Source organism: Notechis scutatus, chromosome Z (genome assembly GCF_049901735.1).
Source record: "Notechis scutatus isolate UNSWTSFEM ecotype Mainland chromosome Z, rNotScu1.2, whole genome shotgun sequence".
NCBI lineage: Eukaryota > Metazoa > Chordata > Lepidosauria > Squamata > Elapidae > Notechis > Notechis scutatus.
Genome location: NC_142025.1, coordinates 109,308,074 through 109,336,055, shown reverse-complemented (window position 1 = coordinate 109,336,055; position 27,982 = coordinate 109,308,074). Strand labels below are relative to the sequence as shown.

General features: G+C 38.6%; 1 protein-coding gene and 1 long non-coding RNA gene across 2 annotated transcripts in view; both read left to right on the top strand.

Moving 5' to 3' along the window:
- Positions 1-27,982, top strand: part of LOC148129096 (uncharacterized) — a 273,474-nt gene that overhangs the window by 50,058 nt on the left and 195,434 nt on the right. The gene's annotated exons all lie outside the window — the stretch shown is intronic.
- On the top strand, positions 88-10,225 carry LOC113430044 (vomeronasal type-2 receptor 26-like; the record flags this gene model as incomplete). Its single annotated transcript, XM_087946028.1, has 4 exons — positions 88-897; positions 4,789-5,007; positions 5,735-5,861; positions 9,327-10,225. Coding segments are annotated over 4 exons (2,055 nt in total), but the record flags the coding sequence as incomplete, so codon positions are not given.

Below are 27,982 nucleotides of genomic sequence, written 5' to 3'. Positions count from 1 at the left end.
TGTGCCTTTCTACTCTAAGATTTCTTATGGGTCATTTGAATCTAAAGTCACTGATGACTCACCTGTATCTTCCTTCTATCGCATGGCCCCAATGAAGCCCTTCAGTATGAAGGTTTAGTCCAACTCCTTCTGCATTTCAGGTGGAAATGGGTAGGACTCCTCATCATAGATGATGAAGCTGGAGAACATTTCTCAAGGACTCTGGAGCTAAAGCTTTTGCAGAATAGAATCTGTTTAGAGTTTGCTGAGAGACTTGACCAAATTATGCATTTGGGTAACTTTATAGAAGTGGTGTACCAAATAGGTAAACATGTTCATATATTTTCAGAGAAAAAAGCCAATGTAGTCATTACACATGGTGAAACTACAGCCTTTATATGGTTGGCTTCTATTGCAGTGGCTTCAACTCTCCTTCCAACAGATTCTGAACATGAAGAGAAAATCTCTACAGGAAGAGTATGGATTACAACTGCCCAGATAGATTTCACACTGCATGTTGTGCATAAAGGACTTGATATCCAGATGTTCCATGGGACTCTTTTCTTTGCAATTCACTCCAAACAGATTCTGGACTTCCAGGAATTTCTTAAGAAGATCAAGCTTGCCGATGCAAAGGGAAACAGCTTTATCAAACATTTCTGGGAGCAAGCATTTGATTGCTATGTTTCTAATTCTGACAAAGCAAGAAACATCAATGAGGCATGTACTGGGGAGGAGAGGCTGGAGGATCTCCCTGCATTTTATTTTGAAATGAGCATGACTGGCCACAGCTACAGCATTTACAATGCAGTTCATGCTTTGGCACATGCCTTACATACTGCTCAGATATCTAGGTTGAAGCACAGAATTAGTAGAGAAGAAACCAAGGAGTCATTCCAGAATATACACCCTTGGCAGGTAAAATGTGCTCTTTATGAAAGCTTATCTGAAATTCTCTCCATTGATACAATAGAATAGTACAATATTGAATATCCTATTACAAGGTTTCTAATTTTATTACAGTAGTTTATTCAAAGATTATAGGAAGTCCTTGGACTACTGTGGCAATTGAAACTACAAGCTGTCACAAAGAGACATTACGATAAAGACTGAAACTATGTGATTTCATCACTCAGCAACAGACTTGGTTTACTATCACTAAAACAAGGACCAAGCATATGTTCCTAAGCAAGGACCACACATAATTGTAGCTACTGAATTCCTGCTGGCTTCCCCATTGATCTGCTTGCTTGGAAGCTGGTAGGGAATGATAGAAATTGTGATCACATGACCACAGCTCACTGTAACATTATGGGCACTAACATTATGGGCACCTCATGATAATGTCACCATAGAGATGCTGAAATGGCTAGAACTCCAAGGGCCCATCATAACGCTTATTCAGAACCTTTGTAAATTTGAAATGTCAGATAACAGATAACAGATAATAAGAGTTGGAAGGGACCTTGTAGGTCATCTAGTCCAACCCCCAGCCCAAGCGGGAGACCCTACACCACTGCTGACAAATGGCAGTCCAATATCTTCTTGAAAGCCTCAAGTGATGGCGCTCCCACAACTTCCAAGGGCAAGTTGTTCCATTGGTTGATTGTTCTCACTGTCAGAAAGTTTCTTGTTATTTCCAGGTTAAATCTCTCCTTGTTCAGTTTCCATCCATTCCTTCTCTGGCCTACAGGTGCTTTAGAACAGGGGTCGCCAACCTTTTGGACCTCAGGGACCACCAAACTCATAATTTTAGATCCCAGGGACCACTAACTGGTTTTGAGGGCATGGCCTAATTTGTGGGTGTGGCTTGGTGGTCATGTGACTGGCTGGGCATGGCTTGTATGTAAATATTATAAATATTTATAAAAATATTGATTTTTTTATTAAAACAGACCAACTTTTACCCAAAATCAGGCAAAGCAGGCAGACAGATTGAGTTGTTCACAGAATCACAGATTCATTCAGAAATCTATCTATCTGCCATTGGCTAGCTCAGTCTGTCACATAAAATTTGCTTGCGAGCAAACTCACAAAATTAACTCACAACACACCATGTATGTAAATATTGAATTTTTGATAAAAAAGCAACTTTTATCCAAAATCAGGCAAAGCAGGCAGATTGAGTTGCTCACAGAATCATTCAGTGATCTATCTGCCATCAAATAGCTCAGTCTTTAAAATTTGCTTGCTGTGAGTCTGCACTGAATTTGGTTGCAAGCAAACCTTCAGTCCAAAGGGAGGTTAGGCTGTGCTTAGCTAGAAAACAAGAAATCCAACCATTTCCTGCTTCCTAGCTAATCTAAATCTCCCAGCACAGCAGAACAGATGATGGTGGGAAAAAGGAAAAATAGCAACTTAGCAGACAAGTTTGCCGGGTAAGGAGTGAGTGGGCGGGGAGGGTTCCCGCAGGCCATGTGGGATGAGCAGCCTTGTGCTTCTGTGCAGCCTGGATTAATTGCTTTGGGGGGGTGTTCTTGGAGTGAGATTTCTCTGCGGCCCACCAAAATTTTCTCACAACCCACCAGTGGGCCGCAGCCTGCCGGTTGGTGATGGCTGCTTTAGAAAATAGCTTGACCCCTTCCTCTCTGTGGCAGCCCCTCAGATATTGGAAGACAGCTATCATGTCTCCTATCATTTGTTCATGTCACTGAACAAATGGTGATAACCCAAGGATTACCTATATAGTGTTGAAAGCACTAAGCAGGTTATCCCATAGTTACACTTCAGGAGTCTTATGCTAGGCAGAGAGGTTTGAAAGAGCTTATTTGGGGGGAAATCATCATAATTCATATGAAATAATATTCCTGGTTAGGAAATCTGCCCTATGCTAAACACAGGAAATTTCTCCATTTCTAAATGTATTCCTCATTATATGATGATGTTACTCTCCTTAAACGATTGAGATCTGATAGTTTTGTAGTTGAGAAATTATATTTTGCCCAGACTGTTATTTTTATTTCAAACAATTCTGATAAAACTGGGAGGGGGGGGGGTTCTTTGAAGAACAAATAAAATCATATTAAAATATGTTTGGCAATGGAAAAAAGCAAGAATAAGATTGAAGTTGCTACAAGGGGACTTTGGGTTGCCAGATTGGGAGCTACATTACCAAGCTTCTGCAGTTGTCTGGGTGAAAGAATGGGTAAATCTGAGATATAAAAGATTATTAAATTCGGACGGACACGATCTCCAATTGAGATGGTGTGCTTTTCTATGATATGCGAAAAATAAAATACATGGATACTTTCAAAAACATTTTGTTAGGAATGCATTATTGTTAGTATGGGGAAAAAATCAAAGAAAGACACTGTATGAAAATATCAATCTGGCTCTCCATGATGGAGGCACTGACACATCCGAATACGATTAATATGGAAAAAAATTGTAAGATATAAGAGCATTTTGAATGACAAAGGGGAACTCAAATCTAAATGCGAACTGACCAATCAAGGGATTGATTTAGCATGGTGGCCATATGTGCAAATACAGTCAAGATATGAGAAAGATCTATTGAATATTAAAATGGAAGTAAATTTTAGCTACCCAATAGAAATAGAAAAATGGCAGAAACTTTTGGATAGAAGCTGAACTAACAATGTCAATGGCATATAAGGAAAATCTATACAAAATGTTTTATAGGTAGCATCTACCACCATCGAGACTAGCAAAGTTGTATGAAAAATTTTCAGCTAAATGTTGGAAGTGTAGTCAGATACCAGGTTCATATTACTATATGTGGTTATATGCCCAAAGGCAAAAAAAAATAAAAAATACTGGACTAAAATACATACTTTGTTAGAAAAAATGATAAAGTAATATATAGATTTGAAACAGATATATTTTTGTTAAGTATATTGCCATAATAATATAATAAAGGGAATAAATACTTAATTTTACATGTATTAATGGCAGCAAGAATTGTGTTTGCACAGCACTTGAAAAATGAAGAGATCCCTACAAGATGAAAGTGTTATAAAAAAAAATTAGAATGTGCTGAGATGGATAGATAAAGAAAAGGAAGAAACAGAATCCTTTTTAACGTGGGACTTGATTTGCCAATGGCTAACTAACAGAAACAGCAATTAGAATCTAAAAAGACTAAAAAGAAAATTTTGTAAGTTGGATAAACTAATTGTATTATTACTTTGTGACTAATATTGATATGTTTATTATGATCACTATTTTGATTAATGTTGTATCTCTACTTAAAATTAACTGCGCCCAGAAAACATGCTGTTATGATAGATATGGAAACTTTTTATATGTATTTTTAAAATGTATAAATAAAACATATTTTTTTAAAAAAAAATTATGTGACTTGTGTCACAACTGATGTATTTATGAGCAGTAATATTTTGTCAGCCTCTTCTCACATATAAGAATAAACTTAGAATATTGCTTGATCTGTTTTTAAAGATTTGAATTCCAGCCTGAATATTTTTCTTATTCAACAATAAACAAAGGATTGCATTCCTTTACATCTCAATACAACATAAACATTCAGTATATTTCTCATATTGTTAGAGACAGGTTTAGTTTCCATGGATACGAAAGCTGGTACTATCTTTTAAACCCTCCAATCATTATTTTGGATGTTATTTTATATTATCATCTAACATTATGCTGATCTAACATTTCACTTTTCATTTAGTGCCTAAACAAGTAGTGCCTAAACAGCTAGATGCTACCCATTAGCAACTGTTTTTTCTTTAATTTTTCTCTTTTATTGGTAGAAAATCTTAATCCATCCAGATAATAACTCTTTACACTTCTTTCCATACTGTATCTGACTCTGTCTCTTATTAGCTACATTCATTTCTGCAGAGGATTTCATTCAACAACAGTGCTGGAGATAAAATTGCATTCAACCAAAAAGGTGAATTAGTAGCTGGATTTGACATTATGAACTTGGTCACATTCCCAAATAAATTTTATGTAAAAGTCCAAATTGGGGAGCTGGATCCTACATTAAAAACCTTCATGATTAAGAAAGACCAAATCCAATGGAACAAAAAATTCATTCAGGTGGGTTTCAATGGTATGATCTTCAGTGATAGAATTCATGCATAACCTATGCCACATGCTTAGACTTCCCATGTGCTACAAATCAGCATGTGATAGATATAGTTTTAAATAAGAATTTCTTTCCAAAGTCACCCCAAAGAGTCTTGGAAAAGATGACTCATCAGATAATTGATCTAATTACACTGGAATTTGCATTCATTTGAGAGAAAACACTAGATGCATATTATCTATTGTGTACCTGATTGTTCTCTTGCAATCCTTTCCTCTCAAATGAATGCAAATACAAATATTAATTCTCTTCTTGAAAATTATTCCAGTGCTGTGGTGAGCACTCCCAATCGCAAGGAAATGGGAGTGAGAGGCTGTAAGATTTGTTCTTTTATCTGTCTTTCTCTTGAGTCCAGTTCCAGAAACCTTCCCCACTGTTTGGCCTCAGTCAGCTGTTAGGGTTCACATCCTTCTGATATTGTAAAGCAAAGGAAAACTGAGATAAAATCAAAAGCACAGCTATACTCATGGGACTTTTTCCTAGTGACTGCTTTGCTTAATGACCGAGTCACCTATCCCAATTCTAATCACTAAATTATGACTACCTACATGCCTCAGTTGCTTCTCAATATATAATCCATCCAAAGGTTTATAAATGTTAAACACTGGAAATTCATTTACCATAAAGCAAATTTTAAGATCTTGTTCCTAATAATGGTCCTTTCCTATTTTTAAATAGGTGCCACCTCTTTCCTTATGCAATGATCCTTGTCCATCTGGATACCGAAAGACAAAGAAGGAAGGGGGAAAATTTTGCTGCTATGATTGTGCTCCGTGTCCAGAAAGAATGATCTCAAGTCAGAAGGGTAAGAAAAATAAAATAAAATAAAACTGCCATCATACAGTATTATTATTTCATCATAAACACACATTTTACAGTGCATTTTAATATTATAATTTGAAATAATACAGCAATCAATTTATTTAATTAAATGCATGTGCATTAGCATTTTTATGTGAGTATTCATTGGTGTGTCTTTATTTCTGTGCATGCTAAAGCAAGAGATGGATATCCATCAAAAATTATATGATCCAAAACCAAGGTAGCATGAAAAGGAGAATGAAGAATTTCAGATAGGACCATTATGGTGGAATCCTTGTGACCAATTAATTGGCATAAGAAAAGAAGGAATGTCAGTATAGGTAGTCCTAAGATTGAAATGATAATTGGGACTGGGATTGATATGAGCTAGGGATGCCATCATAAAGCATAATGTTACATAACTGCACCAATCATCAATGGTAATCTCAGGAGGTCTAGGACAATTCATCAGGGCCATTTCACCATGGCCAACTCATTCATACAACTCACCGCAGAACAAGAGTTACACTAAGATTAAAATAATCCTGGAGTAGAATAATTAAATAGAGGGTGCAAAATGACATGTGAATTACAAATGTAAATATTTTTTAACTTATTTTAAATCATTAAATTGAGTTGTTGAATTGTCCCATGGTGAGTTGTTCCATGGTGAGTTGGCCACAGTGAATTGCCCACAGCAAGTTGTCCCATTCTAATCTCAGTAGTCCCAGTTATTATTCTAACCTAGAGACCAAGTGAGTCTTTAAGAAAGGACCAAATGTGATTGCAATGTTAGGAAAGCAAGCTGGCAATTAAGGGTTGCAGATGAATGGCCATTGCAAGCAGGTACTTTGCAGTATAAGGAGGTTGGAGTTGATGCTATAGAACAGGGGTGTCAAACTCAATTTCATTGAGGGCTATGGTTGACCTGGGGGGGCTGAGGGGCATGGCCAACTGGGTGGGCATGGCTAGCTTGATGCCACTCCCCAAAGGGCTGGCATGTTTCCTTTTTTCATTGGGTAGACCAGGCCAACGCCACCCTGGCTATGTCTTTTCTGTTCACACTGGTTAGACTGTGCCGAAGGAATGCTGGCCTGCTTTTCTGTGATGACCTGGGGTGTGGCATGAAGGCAACACAGCCAGAGAACTGGTATGAGTTTCTTTATTGGCACCAACTTTGCCCCCAATGTCTCATTTATTCTCTGGACTGGAAAAAAGCTCTCCCATGAACCTGCAGCAGGCTCTAGCTGCAGATATTCCAGTCCAAACTCTGTAAGCAGAAAGACAGCAATCAATCATTCAAGCAGGGCAAGATAATGAGTCCAAGAAGTGAGGAATCACAGCAATAATTCCAGAAAGACAAGATAAGCACATAGAAGCATAGAAATAATCCAAACAGTCAGGAGGAATTCCAGGAATGTAGGCCACAACTCTCAACAATTGATGAATTCAGCATTTGTTCCCAGAAAACGCCCCTCCCAACTGCTTCTCCTTTAAACTCCATTGCCAGGTGTGCTTTGTGAAAGGAATCAGGGCCCTTTTCTCACTCATAAGCCATACCACCCATATTGCTGTCTTCTGCATTCTTCCCTGCATGCCCTAGGATGAGGAGGGGGGTGAGCCTTGGTCTTCATCTGAACTCCCTCTCCCCTGTTCTACCTCTCCCATGCTCTGCCCAGCCTGACTTTGTCCTTCCCCAATTTCCTCCACATCCAATGGAGCCACTCTCCTACTCTCTGTCAGCTGTTCATCTTATCCCTCAGATTCAGACTCCAACACTGGGTAGACCGGGCCGAAGCTATCCTGGCCTGATCTTTCCTCTTCACATAATGTAGACTGGGCTGAAGCTTTGCTGCCCTGATTTTTCTTCACCCTACATAGACCAAGACCATCTTTCCTCTTTTCATTGGGTAGACCAGGACAGCCTCTCTGGCTGGATCCAGTCATATCATGGGCCAGATCTGGCCCATGGGCTTTGAGTTTGACACTCCCGCTATAGAGCAGTGGTCACCAACTGGAGGGCTTTGGCCCACTGGTGGTCCATGAGAAAATTTTGCAGAGAAATGTCACCCCAAAGCATTCCCCAAAGAAATTAATCCAGGCTGTGCGGGAACACAAAGCTGGGCCACCCACATAGCCCGTGAGAACACAAGGCTTGTATCACCTGCATTGTGAACAACATGAGGTAATGAGTGGAGGGGCGAAAGGGCAGAGGAAGGTAACTTGCCCCACTCACCTCATGTGCCTCACCTGACCACCAGGCTGCTTCTTTCTGCTTTTCTTCTTCTGCGTTTGGCTACACGCAAGGAAAGCAGCAGAAGTCATTCTTTCTCTCCCCCAAACTCCACCAGAAATGAGTCTTTGGGACCCTGCAAGTCATCCTGCTCCAAGAGGCTGGGCCAGCAAAGACTCATTTCTGGCAGAGTTTGGAGGAGAGAAAATACTTCTGCTGCTTTCCTTGCATGAAGCTAAAAGTTTCTCCCCACCTCCATGAATGAAGATGGAAACTGTATCCTGTGATCTGAAATAAAGATTGATTGATCGGTAGAAAAACGGGCTGGGGAATTTTCCTGCAGACATTTTGGATGATTTTCTCAGGGTCTCTGCAGATAGAAAATCCCCAAAAAAGTCTGGGAAAATCCCCCCAAAAGTCTGCAGGAAAATCCCCACCCCGTTTTCCTACCAATCGATCATTCTTTTTTGAGGATCGCAAAATACCCCCCTCTCTCCCCCCACCCCCAGGAATGGAGCTGAAAAGCAGGTTAGGAATGTGGCTGCCTTGGAGGGTGTGGGTGGGTGTGAGGGAGTTCTCTCTGTGTGTGTGTGTGTTTGTGTGTGTGTGAGAGAGAGAGAGGGGAGAGGGAGAGAGAGGGGGAGGGAGAGAATGTCATAGACAGCCCTCCAAGATTAGATCAGATCTCTCTCTCTCTCTCTCTCTCTCTCTCTCTCATTCTTCCTTGAGAACAGAGCTGAAAAGTAGCAGTTAGGAATGTGGCTCCCTTGGAGAGGGTGGGGGTGTGTAAGGGACATCTGTATGTTTGTGAGAGAGAGAGACAGACAGACAGACAGACAGAGAGAGAGAAACAGAGACAGAGACAGAGAGAACATCACTGCCAGGCCTAAAGGTTGGATTGGATCTCTCTCCCCCCCCTCTCTCCCATCAACGTCAGCAAGCCACCATCAGTCAAAATTCATATTAGTGGTCCATGGGATTTAAAATTATGAGTTTGGTGGTCCCTCAGGTCCAAAAGGTTGGCGATCCCTGCTATAGAGCATCAGCCAGCAGAGGCTGCTATGGAGCATGAATAAGCAAGAGGTGATATGGACTATAACTATCAATATGGTGATATGGACTATATATTTTTCCATAGTATTTGGAATACATTTCAAAACACATGTGACCAGAAGATTCCAGTCCAAAGGATAGTTGGTATTCTTTCCAAATAATCTTATCTTCTTCTATTTCCAGACATGGAAAATTGTAAGAGTTGCACCAAGGATCATTTTCCAAATGAAGCTCACATACAATGTATTCCTAAGACACTGAACTTTCTGGCTTTTGAAGAATCTTTGGGCATTACTTTTGCTGCTTTGGGTCTTTTTTTCTCTCTTACTACAGGTCTTGTCCTTGCAATCTTCATTAAGCAAAGGGATACTCCTATTGTCAAAGCCAACAATCGTAACCTCACCTATGTTCTCCTTATCTCTCTTCTCCTTTGTTTTCTTTGTTCAATTATGTTCATTGGACAGCCAAATAAGTCGATCTGCCTCCTCCGACAAATGACATTTGGAATCATATTCTCTGTTGCTATTTCTTCTGTTTTGGCTAAAACCATCACAGTTGTTGTAGCTTTCCTAGCCTCAAAGCCAGGAAGCAAATTCCGTAAATGGGTAGGGCAAAAGTTGGCCTATTCTATTATCAGCTTCTGCTCCTTCATTCAAGTAGTTATTTGTATTATTTGGCTGAGTACATTTCCCCCATTTCCACATTTGGACATGGAGACACTCTTTGGAGAAATCATAGTCGAATGTCATGAAGGTTCCATCACCATTTTTTACTGTGTCTTGGGCTACATGGGCCTCTTGGCTCTTCTCAGCTTCACTGTGGCCTTCCTAGCGAGGAAGTTGCCAGACAGTTTCAACGAAGCCAAGTTCATCACTTTAAGCATGTTGGTTTTCTGCAGCGTTTGGCTGACCTTTGTCCCCACCTACTTGAGCACCAAAGGGAAGTACATGGTGGCTGTGGAGATCTTTTCTATCCTGTCTTCCAGTGCTGGTTTACTGGGATGCATATTCACTCCCAAAATTTATATAATTATATGGAGACCTGAACTCAACACTAGAGAGCATTTAGTACATAAGAAATAAAAAAGGAAAAAGACTAAATCTGAAATGTGGTCTTTCAAAAGACAACAGGATTGTTTTTTCCTTGATGAAAAAAAAAGAAAATGTTTCATTTCTCATCCAAGAAATTTCATCAGTTGTGATGGTGAGGGAGGATGGAAGAATAGGTACTGACAGTTGAGACTTCATGGTGGAGGAAGGAAGGAAGGATAGGTTGTGATAGGATGGTGGGAGGGGAGATGGAAGGATTGTACTTCTTTACTGTTCTCTGGTTGTTAGCACTCAGTGAGAGCTCTTAAGGCCTCTTGGAAGTTTATCTGTGCCCTCACCTTCACCTGAATCAGATTGCAATTGGTTGTGAAATCTTGGCACTGCTTCAACAGCTGTATTATAGACTGGAGATGTTCTCTTTTACCCCTCTTTCAAACCATTGACACTCACTATCCAAATGTGGACTTTGCTGTCTGTGGACTTTGATAGGAGTCAATGAACTTCAAGGGTATGTGTGTGGAATTTGGTCTCTAATGAGAGTTTAATGACTCCAAACTGATGGTGCATTTGATCTTGTCTTCAAGTTCAGCTTAATCTACAAATAAAGTATGTACAAATTTGACTGTTTTTCATCACAGATGCTGGTGTTTCTTTGGGAGGAATGTAACGTTTATTTTTCAGGACTGAGCTCAACACAAGGGAACAATTAATCCATGGAAAAATAGAGATATGATTATCCTCACTCAGCAACTGCCTTATTTTTATGTACAACAGTGCTGAAGAAATAACTTTACAACCAATACCTCCATTTATTACCTTTGCAACATTAATGTCATATGATCGCCATTACAGTTGTCCAGTGTGACATGTTCTTTTTCCTTCCTTCCCACTTGCAGTGTGGTGAGATTGATAAGGTATTTCCAGACAGTAAGCAGGTACACAATGAGGAATATGCATCAAAATGAAAGTTGTGGTGCCTGTTTGGGTTATTCTTCTCCCCTCCTCCCTTGCAGAGTTTTTTTAATCAATATTAAGCAAATCCATCTTAGTGGCATTTTTCATAAATTTGACTCTCTTAATAAACATTGTTTATTAATATAGATGATGACATCTGATGACCAATATATACAAAACAGTTTAATAATATCTGACTATCTTAAGTCAATGGTTTGAAATATTTCAACATCAAACCTGAAAGGAAATTCTTTGGACCCTTCATAAGTGGTTAGTGTGAGAACTCTTACATTTCATCTTGTAGCAAAACGAAGCAAAATGAAGAAGCACAGGGGTGAGAGTGAGGGCAGATCCTGTGCTTTTCTCTTATTTCTTTTTCAGCTGATCTTCGGAGGCTTTTTTTACTACCGGTTCAGCTGAACTTGTAGCAATTTTTAACCACTGGCCAGGAGCCTTCCTGCTTCATTGCAACTATATCATGATGTGTTGGGTTAGAAGATAATTGTTGGAGAGGCAGGAGTGGTGCCATTTTAGAAGGGAAGTTTATGCTTTGCAGAGAAGCAAGACTATCACATAACATAGATAAGAAGTGAACAGTGTTAAAAACTAGTTAGTCCAACTGCTAAACTAATCCCATTTTATAAACAAGAGAATTGTGTACATAATTTAGAAAGAAATGCAAGGGGCAAATGTTACTCTTGTTAGGAATAACCATAGTTACCTTTAACGTTGTTTGGGTAAATAATATATAAACTCCATGATAAGCAAAGTTTAAATGTGTTTTTCACTTTAAACTCTAAATGATATAATTTGGGTGCAGTTGAGAAACTGCCATAAGAGGGAGCTAGAGAACCTGGATTGCTACTGGATTGATGGTTGATTGTTCTGCGTGTTCCTGTTGCTGACATCGAAGGAGGAAAGAGTTTTGAATGCTGCATATCTAATCTACTGTGAGAAGATATTTACTGACTGATTTATGGATTGATATTGTGTTAACTGATTTTTTTTGACACTGGATTTTTGCACTTGAACAATCTCCGGACTGAACTGACTGAACACTAGTGAATGATATTTGGACTGTTTGACCCTGCTTAAACTCTTAATGGAATAAACTATTCAACTAAGATACAGTGTATCCGTTTTTACTGAGTGTGAAAACTATAAAACGCTTTCATATTCGCCTGACTGCCTGACTGCTGTGCACATTATGCTGTGGGTATATCCCTAACACTGGTTATGGGCCCAGACTGCACAGTCAGACTAACCAGGATACAACAGGCTTTATATAAATTGAGAGTTAGTGTAGTACACAATACCGTAAACCGACAGCTGTATTTTTATTAGTTTATTATAGTTTAATATCCAAAGAAAAATGGCACAAGTCAATTTTACCAAGTTTGTCTCTAAAATCCAAACTGGATGGAACAAACTATGTTTCATGGTCTATGAAATGCAGTCTACTTTCACGCAGAGAAGGTTTGTGGAGTATAATTCAAAACCCACCAGAGGTAGATGATTGGGATCCGGAAGATGAGAATGATGCCCAGAAAATAAATGAATATAACTGAAAATGAGCAAGCTCTATGTATAATAGGACTGACACTTGTGACCAGGCAGCTTGTCCATATTCATGGAGAAGAAACAGCTGCTAAGTGTTGGGAGAATTTAAAGAAGATTTATGTTCGAGACAGTGTAGAAGCATATAAATCTTACACTGAGGCTGTTCAGAACACATCTTCAAAAGAATGGAGACATGTTGACTCATATAAACATTATGAAGAGGATTTTTCAGGAACTGCATGAAAAGAACTTATCTTCACAGAACTGCATCAGGTTTATATAATTTTGTCTTCGTTAGATGAGACCTATGACGACTATGTAACTTCACTGGAAGTACTGCTAAAAAAGATAACCTCACATTAACTGACATTACTGGCAGATTAATTGAAGAAGCCAGGAGAAGGCTTGAAAGGGATCAACTGAGAAGGGAACAATCACAAGAATGTTGTCAGATTCAGGATTACCTGAAACTTTGTGGGGAGAAGCAATAATGTGTGGTAATCATATATTAAATAATGCTGTAATTACAACAACAGGTGAATTACCATTCACACGGTGGCATGGTAGAAAACCTGATCTAAGCTACATGCACACATTTGAGCACCAGCATGGGTGCACATTCCTACACAACTGAGACATAAGGCATAGGGCTAAAAGTTATTCTTTGTAGGTTATGAATCTAATCACAAATCATACAGATTCTGGGAAAAGGTACATCTAGTATTTACTGTAGTGCTAGTGCACACCCCTTGAACATGTAGGATGGGAAAACTGGAGCAAGATTCAAGTAAGGATATAATCATAGAAACCTATAGAAGATCAAAACAATATATCAGTAAGCAAAAGAGTACAATTAAAGAAGAAGTACAGGAAGAGCTCATAAAACCAGAACAGGAAAGAATAGATGAACAGGATGAAGTAGATAAACAGGAACAAGTAGTACATGAAAGTCCACCTGTAAGCCCTGTAATACCTAGACGTTCAACACGTGAAACCAGACCACCTGACAGGTACCAAGCAAGTGTAGTTTGCCAAGTTAGTAAAGTTCCAACTACTGTTGAAGAACTTAGAATGTATCCTGCAAAGGATCAAGAAAAATTGGCATAGAGCGATGGAGAAGGAACTAAATTCACTGAAACAAATGGAAGTTTATGAAAACGTTAAATTACCTCCAGGTAAAAATCCATTGGCTTTAAATGGATATTTAAATTGAAAAACAGGTAAATATGGAACTGTTACCTATAAGGCTAGGTTGGTAGCTCAAGGATTTAATCAAACTGCAAGTGATTATGATGAAGTATTTGCACCGAGTCTAAAAGCAACAACCTTGAGAGCAGCTTTAGTGTGGGCAGCTAAGAAGGACTATATCATAAATCACTTAGATGTAGAAACTGCCTATCTGCATGCACCATTGCAGCACACAATATAACTAAAGAAACCTGTAGGAATTAAGAACGATAGAACAAATAATGACTGTTGGAAGCTTAAAAAGAGTCTCTATGGATTAAAACAATCTGGTTATGAATGGAACCAATATATTGTTAATGAGTTAACCAATATAGGGTTTAAAGCAGGTTTAGCTGATTCATGTTTATTTAAGAGAGAGACTAATGGAATAGTATCATTGTTATTATTATTCACTGATGATATTGCCTTAATCACAAAAACTAATAATGAAGCTACTGAAATAATATCATTATTAGGAAAGAAGATAAAAATAAAGCAACTAGAAGAGATAAAGCAGTATCTAGGATTAACCATAAATAAAACCAAAGGTGGCTATAAGATATCTCAAGAGGATAAGATTTTATCAATTACTAAAAACATACAAGATGGAACTTTGTAAGCCGCGCAAAACTCCAATGAGTCAAGAATTTAGCCACACTGATGTTCAAAGTCCAAAGTTTGATAAAACTATCTATCAATCGCTAATTGGTAGTCTATCGCACATTAGTAATTGGTCAAGGCCAGATATTGCGTATAGCATTAATCAATTGGCACGATTCAATGCTGAACCTACTGAATGACACTGGCAAGCTTACAAAGCGTATCTTAAGATATCTTAAAAGGACAATGCACTATGCATTGTATTTGGAGCCAAAGATTATCTGATTTTAAGCGCATATGCTGATGCAAGTTTTGCAACAGACATAAACACTAGGAAATCAACTTCAGGTACGGCTATACTGCTAGGAAAGGCACTGATTGGTTGGAGGTCAACACATAAGTATGTCTACAATGGAAGCAGAATTTTCATGTCTATCTTTGTTGTGTACTGATTGTGGGAATAAACTTTGACTTGAGTATTGGGTAATGATTAGTCTAAGACCTTATACATACATGTCTGCCTAAAGGTCACCGAGATAAAGCAAGGAAATTAAAAGCAAACACCAGAAACAATTAAGCAGCTCAGACAGGTATAAACAATTCTATGTACTATATCTAATTATTGTAATCCACAATGTGAATGCTTACTATGTACAAAATTCTCAATAAAAAAGGGAGCACTGGAATTTGCTCTAGACTCCCATCCCGAGTACACACGCTGTGTCTCATTCTTTCCATGGGAGACCACCACAAGTGGTGACCCCGACGTGATCCACTGCAGGTGGTACGTGTCCAGACCTCCGTGTTTCCTCGCCTGAATAGGTAAAGTACGTACTTAACTATTGCTGGACAATAGGATTTTTTCAGGGAACATGGGGGAAAACTTTCAGCCACAGGAACAGCATGTTAGTGAGCTGCTGAAGTTAGTCAGGACAAACTTTTTATCTTTAAACCCTCTGGGGGGGAGCAAATAGTTCTTTCAAAAGGTAATGTGAAAGAGCTGCTGCAAGAGATCTGGCGACAGTGTTCCTGGTATCCAGAGAAGGGATCTTTAAAGTTAGACACGTGGAGGAGAATTGGAACTATCCTTCATGAAGAGCCACGGGCAACAGCTGAAATTTTGATATATTGGAAGGTTGTTATGACTGCTTTAGAGACCCAGCAACAACCTATTTTAAAACTTTAGTAGAACCTCCTTATAAAAGAGTTGTGTTGCACCCTCCTACCCAAAACTGGAGTATGTTTCCTCACCCCAACAGCGCCTACTCCAGTGGATGAGAAAATCCAACCAAAAATGGGAAAAGTTCAAGCAATGATGCATCAGGCTTTCAATGAGGGGAAATTAGAGCCTGATGAGATTCCCCAGATGAATTTGTTTCCAGTCAATAGGCAAGTAGATGCTCAAGGCAATCTGCAGACTGAATGGGTTCCGATTCCTTTAGCAGTTCTTAGGGAAATTAAAAAAGCAGTTAAAGATTATGGTATTCAAAAAGTCCTTTTACTAAGGGGCTTCTGACAAGTTTGGCTACCTCACGCATGATTCCTAGTGACTGGAAAGATTTAATGAGAATGATATTGAGCTCTACTCAGTATGTGTATATTCTATATTCTCAATATATTCTACTCAGAATACCAAAGGAATCTATCACTAGGGGAAGGAATTTGTGGGGGGGGCTGTATACGCCAGACCAAATCTATGGGGCAGGCTTGTTTGAATCCACTGCTGATCAAGCTGCTAATTTGCCTGATCACGTATTTCCAGTGGTTATGGCAGCTGTCCTTGGGGCATTGTCCCGCATCCAGGATGTGGGAACCCCGGCACAGTCTTTTTTCTCAAATTAAGCAAACAGCATCTGAGTCTTATAACGATTTTGTGGAAAGGCTACAATTGGCTATTACCAGACAAATCTCTAATGAGGAAGCTGCAAAAGAACTTTTGCTGAAATTGGCAGTTGAAAATTACAGCCTTTGGTGGCTAGAGGTGAGGTTACTCTGGCTGATCTGTTAAAGGCATGTGCAGTGGTGGGTTCTCAGGCTTACAACATGGAGACTTTGGCTATGGCATTACAAAAGGGATGAAACCTACAGGGAATTGTTTTAATTGTGGGAAGCCTGGCCATTTTAAAGCCCAGTGCCGTGCCCCTGGGGGAAATGGCATTTAACAAAACCAAAAATAGGGACGTTCGCCTGAAATCGGTCTGTCCAAAATGCAAAAAGGGTTTCATTGGGCAAATCAATGTCGCCTCTGATCAGAACCAAAATCCGGAAACTAAATTTGGGGCATGCAGCTAGCCCTGCTCCCAAGGCTGTCACAAAAGCATCGCCTGCAATTACTAGGAGTGCAGGTTTGAGTTTAAAAATGTTGAACTCAATTGATGTGACTTTTCCTAATCAAGTGTACATTGAGGACACTCATTTGCATGGGCCACTGCCAGAAAAAACAGTGGGATTGGTACTTCCCAGGTCTTTTGCATCAGAAAAAGGGTTTTTTGTTATTCCAGGAGTTATTGATCAAGATTATAGAGGGGTTATTAAGATACAATTGTACACTGATACTCCTACATCATTAATGGCCGGTGACTCTATTGCCCAGTTATTATTGCTTCCATACATTCCTATGAATCCTTTAATTGGGATCCCACGAACTGGCGGTTTTGGGTCTAGTTCTCCAGTTGCTGTAGAATTGCTAGCGCTGACAAAAAAATTTGACTACAGGGACTTCCGGTTTGTCGGCTTCGCGAGCGGTAGGGATTCGCGAAGCTGTGCGATCCCTGCCGCGCTAGCCGTTTTTGGGGCTCCGATCCGGACGGATACAGAGCTAGGCTGCCCTGCAGGGGCAGCTGAAGGGGGGATCCGGAGAGAGGTTTGGGGGTGTTGCAGACCCCCTTCCCGGCCGGCAGAACCCCCTTTTCCCAGGACGGTGCAGCGGCGGTCCGTAATGGCCGTCACAAAGAAGCTGGCAGCCGGGTAAGAATGCGCAGGAGGAAGTGGAGAAAGTGTTTGGAAGGAGAAAGTTTTTCTTGGTTCCTAGGACTCTAAGACATATTTAACAAAATTCCTGAAAAGTATGACTTTCTGAATGATACCTTCTAAAAGAGGAAAAAAGCGGCAGTTTGATGGTGCTGAAAGGAAAGCTTACCCTCTTTTCCTATGGAATAAAAAGTGAATATTAAGAAACCTATTTTTTTTTTTAGGTGAAAACTGGCTTTAAGCGATGAGTGGGAAGAGAGAGGATTAAAAAAAATATCTGTATGCTAAGACTTTGTTGGAGGAGATGCTTTAAGGATTGAAAGACTAAAATATATTGCAATAAGATTTTAAGAAACAGATTTGGACTTTCTTTTTTTCTGATTGACACTACCCTAGGAGGTGAAAGTGAGAACTCTGCCTTGGTTTGGACTGATTGATAACTTTGGGACTGTTTTATCTTTCCTTTGGAATATTTTTTGGTTGCTGTAAGAAGAAAGAAGGGGAAAAGAAAAGAAAAGATTTATAATGGCTCTTTCTATTGAGGAACTGAGAAAAGATTATGAACAAGCAAAAAAAATGGTAAAGCTGGTTTGAAAGAAGCCTTCCTTTTTTTAGAAATGGCGCTTATTAACTATCAACAAACATTACAACAGATGAAGACAGCAGAAGAAGAAGGAGAGGCAGCCACCTTTAATAAATCTCAGAACTTGACCAAGAAAGAAGGAAGAGGGGAAGGGAAATAAAGGACTTAAGATTTAAAAAAACATTGAAGAAAGGGAAAAATAAGATGCAAAATCAATATAATGATAGTAAACAAAAGGGAAAAGGAATACGACAGAGAAGGGAAGCCAGTAAGGCAGAGGCTAGAAGAAGGGGGGTAGAAAGGTTTGTTGGGAGAAGAAAGAAAGGGAAAAGGTGGAGAAAAGCTACAAAGTTTTGAAATTAAATGGGAAAAAAGGAATCTTTTTAGGGATAAAGGATAAAATATAATTTCTTCAAAGAGATTTTGCAAGGTACATAAGATGATATTGTAGTATTGTATTAGAAATAGAAAACTTAAATGGCTTAAGAGTTGATAAGAGATTAAAATGTTGAAATGTTTAATAATGATTGGTTTTAAAATTTAATAATATGAGGGAAGGTTTAGTATTGAGTATTAATTAAAGAGTTTAATAAGATTATGGTATTGATGTTATTATAAAATTTTTATTATAGTATTTGTTTTTAATATTTAGATTTATTGTTTAACTATGTATTTAATTATTTTGGATGTATTATTCAGATAGAATGTACCAAGCAAAATCGGATTGGGTATTGGGTGTTATTTTAAAGATTAACTTGATTAATTTAGTGGGGAGATAGAAAGGCATCATACTCTGATTAGTGATTTCAGGAGAAATGTTAGGTATAACATTGATACCAAATATGGTTTGGGTGAATAAATATATAAAACTTAGATATCATGGTTTAAGTGCTTATCACTTTAAGCACAATGCTGCAGGCAATTAGCCGATTAAGGGTGCGGTTAGAAGTTACAATATAAGGAAGCATTAGAAGCTGGAAAGCTTACTGCGACTAACTGTGTCTTACTGCGACTGCCTCTGTGTTACTGTAACTGTGCCTGTGACTGAGATGTTCTTGTTTGCTACTGTTTTGCTGATTTACTGCGTAATTCTACTGTTCTACTGTTTGAACTTCTTGTTGAATATCCAGCGTTTGTTCCTCTGGAGAGAGACACCGGAGGAGGAGAAGATATCTTTATCGGCTGATAAAGATATTGCAAGGACTCTTAACTTGGACTATACTAGTGAGTCTTACTGGATGGAAATACTGTGAATGACTTAATGGACTGAATGACAATGCTTTAAACTCTAAATGGATTAAAAACTATTTAAACTACAAACAGTGTTTGTGTTCAGTGTGTGTATACTCTGGGGCCCTTCCACTCTCGTTTTGGCTGCCTGGCTTGACTACTGCTGCAATACTCTGCTAGGGGTTAATCCCCAAACACTAACATTGGTTATGGGCCCAGCAGCATAGTCTAACTAACCAGGATATAGCAGAGAGAGTTGGTGTGAGTTGCACATTACTGTAAAAACAAACTGTTTTAATTAGTTTAAAATAGTCAAAATATCTGAAGAGTAATGGCACAAGTAAATTTGTCACAACTGTCCATGATATCCAGGCTGGATGGAACAAACTATGTTTCATGGTCAATGAAATGTAGTTTACTTCTACGTAAAGAAGGTTTGTGGGACATTATAGCAAACCCACCAGATGTGAGTAGCTGGGATCCTGCTGATGATGATGATAACAAAAAGTTACAAGACTTTAAACTGAAGAATGAGCAGGCTTTATGCATCATAGGACTGACTCTCTGTGATCAGCAGCTTGTCCATATTCGTGGAGAAGAAAATGCTGCAAACTGCTGAGAGAACCTCAGGAAGATTTATGTTCGGGACAGTGTAGGAGCACATATAAATCTTACACGGAAGCTTTTTCGAACGCATCTTCAGAGGAATGGAGATATGTTAGTTCATTTAAACTGTATGAAGAGCATTTTTCAAGATTTGCAAGAAAAAGAGCTTATATTTAATGAACTGCAACAAGTCTACATAATATTATCTTCATTAGATCAAAGCTATGATGACTATGTGACTTCATTAGAGGTATTGCCAAAAGAAAGCCTCTCATTAACTGAGATTACAGGCAGGCTACTAGAAGAAGCCAGAAGAAGGCGTGAGCGTGACGAGCTGAGAGAAGATAAGAAAGAAGATAAATTATCTTCAAAGCTTGAAAGAAACCAGATTAGCAAAGTACAGCACCTGGAAGAAAAGAATTTATCTTTTAAAAGAATTAAAAAGTGTTTTAATTGTGGAGGCAGAGGACATTTGGCAAGATTCTGCAAAAAGAGAAAAAGCCAGAATGTAAAAAAGCCAAAGAAAGCATTTGAACTAGCCACGTTTAGCAACTCTGATGTGAAGAATGATCTATGGGTGGTTGACAGTGGCGCATCCCACTGCATCACAAGAGATAAGACAAAATTTATAAAAATGTCTACAAGTTCTCAACATATATCACTTGCAAACGGTTGGAATCTTAAAGCGAAAGGTGAAGGTCTTGCACATTGTCCGTGCATAAACCAGGATATAAAAATGTTGTATGTACCGCAACTAAAGTTTAATTTGCTTTCAGTAAGGGTATTAGATAAATTAGGTTATGTAATTACTTTTAAAGATAATAATTGCATAATTGAAAAAGATAACAAAAGGGTAACTGCAGCTTTAAATGGAACATTATATGTATTAGATAATAGTAAGAAAGGGGAGGCACAAACTGTATTTAATAATATAAAACCTCATAATGAATGTATCCATTTATTGCATAGGCGTTTGGGGCATGTAAATTTTAAAATGCTAAAACGTACAGTTGAGTTATCTGAAGGAATAAGGTTAAAACCTTGTGATAAATATTTGCGTTGTAATGTTTGCTGTGAAGATAAGAGCAAAGTATTGCCTGCAAATAGGCTAAATGGTTTTAAAACAAAAGAACCTTTAGAAGTGGTATTTGCAGACATCATAGGTCCAAAGAAACCCAGTATGGGGGTGCTAAATATATACTGAGCATTATGGACCATTATTCTAGATATGGGTTTTGCTATTTAATGAAAAGCAAAACTGAAACATATCAACATTTTTTCAATTGGCTTAGGTTTGCTGAAAGAAAGTCTAAACGGCAACTGATAACCCTGGTGACAGATAATGGTACGGAATTTATTAATAACAAATTCCAGAACAGACTTAAGATAGCTGGAATAGAGCATAAGAAGTCTGCTCCATACAGGCCAGAACATAACGCTTTTATTGAAAGAAGAGGCCAAACACTACAGGCAATGGTTAGAACAATGTTAAATGATTCTGGGTTACCTGATTCTTTGTGGGGAGAGCTACAATGTGTGCTAATAACATATTGAACAACGTTGTTAATACAACAACAGGTGAAATACCATTCACCAGGTGGCATGGCAGGAAACCTGACCTAAGTTACCTGCACATTTGGTGCACCAGCATGGGTGCATATTCCTGCACAACTCAGAAAAAAAGGGCAACATAGAGCTAAAAGATTTTTCTTCGTTGGTTATCAGGCAAACCATAGGGCATATAGATTTTGGGAGAAAGGCACATCTAAAGTGTTATGTAGTGCTAGTGCCCAATTTCTAGAACATGAAGGATGGGAGAAATTAGAACAGGATGCCAATAAAGATGTAATTATTGAATCCTATAGAAATCCCATTAGTTATCCCTGTAACTTTAAAAATAAAGTAAAGAGACAAATACAGGATGAAATAGTGCCCATAAAGGAAGAAACAGATTCAATAGCTGAACAGGATGAGGAAGATGAACAGGTAGTAGTTCAACAAAGTCCTCCTGTAAGCCCTGTAATTCCCAGAAGAACTACACGTGTATCTAGACCGCCTGATAGGTACCAGGCTAACACAGTGTGCCAGATTAATCAAGTTCCTAATTCTGTTGAAGAAATTAAAAGTATCCTACTAAGGAAAAAGAAAGATGGTATGCAGCAATGAATAAGGAACTGAATTCATTAAGAGATATGAAGGTGTATGAAAATGCCAAATTACCTGTAGGTAAGAAATCCATTGGCTGCAAATGGATTTTTAAGGTAAAAACAGATAAAGATGGTAATTTAATCCATAAGGCAAGGTTAGTAGCCCAAGGTTTTAGGCAGAATGCTAATGACTATGATGAGGTGTTTGCACCTAGTCTTAAGGCAGCAACCTTGAGGGCAGCTTTAGTGTGGGCAGCTAGTAAAAACTATATAGTTAACCATCTATATGTGGAAACTGCTTACTTGCACGCCCCATTAAAACATACTATTTATATGAAAAAACCTGTTGGTATTAAAAGTGAAAATAAGGATAATAATGATTGTTGGTTGTTAAAGAAAAGTCTCTATGGTCTTAAACAATCAGGCTATGAATGGAACCAGTATATTGTAAAGGAACTAGACAATATAGGATTTAAAGCTGGTTTAGCCGATCCATGTCTGTTTAAGAGGGAGACAAATGGGAAAGTATCATTATTATTACTATTCACAGATGACATTGCATTGATTACTGAAACTAATGATGAAGCAAATAAAATAATAGCATCATTAGGAAAGAGAATAAAGATCAAGCAATTAGGGGAGATAAAGAAGTATCTCGGTTTGAATATAAAGAAAACACGGAAAGGTTTTAAGATATCTCAGGAAGATAAGATAAGCAAATTGCTAAAAGATTACAAGATGGAGCTTTGTAAGCCAGCTAAGACTCCAATGAGTCAGGAGTTTAGCAACACTGATGAACAAAGCCCGAGTTTGATAAGGTGATTTATCAATCTTTAATAGGTAGTTTGTCTTATATTAGCAATTGGTCTAGACCAGATATATCGTACTGCGTGAATCAGTTGGCTAGATTCAATTCTGCACCATGTGAAAGACACTGGATTGCAGCTAAGAGGATATTAAGATATCTTAAAAAGACAATGAATTATTCATTGTATTTAGAACCAAAGGGTGATTTAATTCTAAGTGCTTATGCAGATGCTAGCTTTGCATCAGAAAGAGACACTAGAAAGTCGACTTCAGGAACAGCCATAATGCTGGGAAAGACATTAATAGGCTGGAAGTCAATAAGACAACAGCATATAAGTTTGTCTACTATGGAGGCAGAATTCTCCTGTTTATCACTGTTATGTACAGAATTAATAATGTATAAACAAATGTTAATTGATATAGGTATAACTGTAGATTATCCTATAATTATACATGAAGATAATCAGGCAGCAATTCAAATGGCCACAAATATTGCAGTAAAAACAAGGAGCAAGCATACAGATCTAAGATACCTAAAAGTGAGACAATCTGTAAGAAGTAAGATGATTCAGCTAGAGTACTGTATGTCGGAGGACAATTTAGCCGATAATTTTACTAAAGCCCAAGGTGCCAGTAAGCAACAGGAGAGTTGTGAAAAATATGGGGTTAGATTGTAAGGTATTATATATTTATTTCACCCAAAAGGGGAGTATGTTAGGTATAACATTGATACCAAATATGGTTTGGGTGAATAAATATATAAAACTTAGATATCATGGTTTAAGTGCTTATCACTTTAAGCACAATGCTGCAGGCAATTAGCCGATTAAGGGTGCGGTTAGAAGTTACAATATATGGAAGCATTAGAAGCTGGAAAGCTTACTGCTGACTAACTGTGTCTTACTGCTGACTGCCTCTGTGTTACTGTAACTGTGCCTGTGACTGAGATGTTCTTGTTTGCTACTGTTTTGCTGATTTACTGCGTAATTCTACTGTTCTACTGTTTGAACTTCTTGTTGAATATCCAGCGTTGTTCCTCTGGAGAGAGACACCGGAGGAGGAGAAGATATCTTTATCGGCTGATAAAGATATTGCAAGGACTCTTAACTTGGACTATACTAGTGAGTCTTACTGGATGGAAATACTGTGAATGACTTAATGGACTGAATGACAATGCTTTAAACTCTAAATGGATTAAAAACTATTTAAACTACAAACAGTGTTTGTGTTCAGTGTGTGTATACTCTGGGGCCCTTCCACTCTCGTTTTGGCTGCCTGGCTTGACTACTGCTGCAATACCTGCTAGGGTTAATCCCCAAACACTAACAAGTAATTTCTTTTTTTTTTATAAGGAATGAGACAAAGGTACAATAAAGAATGGACAAAAGATACAAATATAATGACTCAAATTAAGATGATTAATTAAGATAGAATTAAGAAGAGTGAAATATGTGGAGAAGTTAATATAGAAGACTTAGAATGGTAAATAAAATAAGTAATGATATGTAAGATGAGCATGAATACAGTCGAAGTCCATGAAGAGAGAGATACCTGGGTCCAAGTTACTTTCCAAAAAGATTTTTTTTAATGTTTTGTGTGTTGTGGGTATATGTTTTTTTTTTCTGGGGAGAATTAATAAAACCTTGCAGAAATTTAGAATGAGAATAATGGTAACTAAGTCAGAAAGAAATAGATGAAATAATAATAATAAAATTGAATAAGAGTAAAGAGAAATAAAGAGAAATTGGATAAGAAAAAAAAAATTGACTACAGACCAACCAAAAATGACAATTGAAATTCAAGAAAAATCATTTTCTGGCCTTATAGATTCCAGAGCAGATGTCTCTGTGATACGCCAAAAGGAATGGCCAAATGAATGGGCGCTTGAGGACTCTCTGGCTGTTCGTGGAGTGGGTGGTATGCAGTTTGCAAGAAGTAGTGTACATTGGTTGAAGGCATTGCATAGAGAAACTGGTGAGACTGCAAGGATTCAACCTCTTGTGTTGCCCCTGCATATAAACTTGTGGGGTAGATTTACTTTCACAGTTCCGCACAAAAATTGTTATTGGATAATGGAAAAATTACAATTGTTAACCTCTCAGCCAGTCTGGATTGACCAATAGCCACTTCCAAAAGAAAAGCTTATAGCTTTACACAAACTCCAGCCTTGCCTACTGCAGCTTTATTTCAATTACATGAAGCGCAGGTTTATATCATTGAATGGTTGCATTTGCAAAACACTCCCAGAAAAACAGTTTCTAATATGGCTATGCTTTATAGTGAGTTAATCATCAAAGGCCGAAATCGCAGTATGCATTTATATGGCATAGATCTAGTTCAGTTATTTTTACCTATCTCCCTCACTTTGTGGGAAACTTGGTATAGTCAATCCATTGAATTGCAAATTGCTCTTGAAAATTGGCCAGGGAAGATTTCTGCCACACCGACCCTCGTTTCCAGTTGCTTCAAACGTATCTGTAAATTTTAATTCAGTTATTGCTAAGCAGCCAGTTGAGGGAGTGACCGTTTATGTGGACGGTGGTAAGACCTACGCGCTTTGTGCATGGAGACAGGAAGGGGTATGGAAAAGAAAGATTACCCCTCCTCAGCAATCAGCACAAAGGGCTGAATTAGCTGCTGCTATTTTGGCCTTACAGGAATTTGCACAAGGACCGCTAAATCTTATTGTAGATTCTCTTTATGTTTATCAGTTGATACTTAACATTGAATTTGCTTATCTTTCTCCTTCTGTTGATGCTAATCTTATGAGTTTGTTTTTAGCCCTGCAAAGCTGTTTTCATTCTCGCACACATTTTCTGCATATTGCACACATTCGCAGCCACCAGCCACTTCCTGGGGAGCTGCAGGAAGGGAATGACGTGGCTGATGCAGCAGCCTCGGCCATGTCCTGTCTCTCACTTTCTCCTGTTACTCCATGGGACTCACATAGCTATTTTCATCAAAATGCCAACAATTCCACTGATCAGGCCATTGTGGAATGAGCTCATCAGACGCTCAAACAAGCACTTCACATAAAAACAAAAACGGGGGAAGTGGATGGATATGGCTTGCCTTACATACAAAACATTCTTAATATTACCTTATACACTTTAAATTTTTTAAACATGACAGGATCTCCCGCTGCTATGGCAGCCAGTAGGCATTTTGCTTCCTCCCCTTCTGCAGGTACGCCAAGACTGAAAGTTCGGTATAGGAGACTACCAGATCCAACGTGGAGAGGACCTGTCCCGCTGATAACTTGGGGCAGAGGATACGCTGCTGTTGAAGATGAGGGGACAGTTGTTTGGGTTCTTGCTCGCTGTGTGCGTCCTTATCATCAGCCAAAGGGGCAAGGGGATGGATTTGGGGGAATGGAAAAGAAACACGTTGATCCAGGACATGGGGAAGCTAGCAAACCTTCATAATAAAACTGATTGTTGAATATGTATGCACATGCCAACTCACAAAACATCAGGGCTTCCAATGGTTGCAGTACCTCTGGCTGAAGGTGACTGGTATAAGGGACAATGCTATGGTTGTTCAGGGACGTGGTCTAACAGTTGGACTACAAGTAACATAAATACCTTACACCTTGGAAGCCGGATCCAAGAGGTGGCGGGTATCTGTTGGACCCACAATGAGACAGTAGAAAATATGACTTACTTGGGGACATATCCGTTTTGCAACAAAACAATTGTTAGGCAATGGAAGTTGGGTTTATTCGAATGACATGAAAACTAAAAATCTCACTTACTTTGTACATAACATTTCTCGATATGATATCACATCTTTGATCAATGAAAATAGGTGTCCATATATTCCTGCCACATGTTGTCCCACCACGAGAGAAAACCAGTTGTACAAATGTGCGAATGGGAAATACGCACCACTGTCCACTTATTTGGCTATGTTAATGGAATCCTTTGCACAATTAATCTATGCTGAACCAAATACGGTTGGTCATCTCCTGGGAGCAAATCTATGGTTGCTGTGTGGACGGATGGCCTATGATCGCATGCCAGCACGATGGAAAGGAGTCTGCACCTTTGGGAAAGTAATCCCATCTCATTTCATTCAAAAATCTTTGGGGACTGCTCATATCCGCAATGCGCGTTCCGCAACGGAAGTAAACTCTGTTTTGACTCATGACTACTGGACACAAATATCAAGGGGAGTTATTCCTCCTTTAGGAGTCATGATGAACTATAGAGATTTACATCATTTAAACAATTGGACAGTTACTATGTTTAAAGACACCATTAAAACTCTAAAGCTGCTTGAAGAAGAGCAAGGAAAAATCCTTGACTTTGTCCTGCAAACCAGATATGCGGTGGACACTATTTTGGCAGCGCAGGGGGTAGTTTGAGCTGTGAGTCATACGCATTGTTGCATGTATATCTCTGATTATTCTCCAAACATTACAGCTACTATACAGCATATGGAACAAACCCTGAATGAGAATCCATTGCAATCGGAGGACGAGGGACTGGATGTGTGGTCTACACTTTGGTCCTGGTTGCCAGATGGTTCATGGATTCTTCACCTAATCGCTGGAGTGATATTGCTTTTTATACTTTCTCTTTGTGTATGCTGTTGTATCCAATGTCTCCCTGGACTTTTAGGGATGTGTCGGGTGAAGCCTACGGAAGGAGAACTGTTGTTGCAGATGGCGAAAAGCTACCGAGGCATCCGTGATCATCAAAAAACTAAAACAGGGGAGATGTGGGAATACACTTTGACTTGAGTATTGGGTAATGATTAGTCTAAGACCTTATACATACATGTCTGCCTAAAGGTCACCGAGATAAAGCAAGGAAATTAAAAGCAAACACCAGAAACAATTAAGCAGCTCAGACAAGTATAAACAATTCTATGTACTATATCTAATTATTGTAATCCACAATGTGAATGCTTACTATGTACAAAATTCTCAATAAAAGGGAGCACTGGAATTTGCTCTAGACTCCCATCCCGAGTACACATGCTTGTGTCTCATTCTTTCCATGGGAGACCACCACACTGATTTGATTCTTTATAAACAATTGTTAATGGATATGGGAATAAATGTAAATGATTCCATTGTAGTATATGAGGACAATCAAGCAG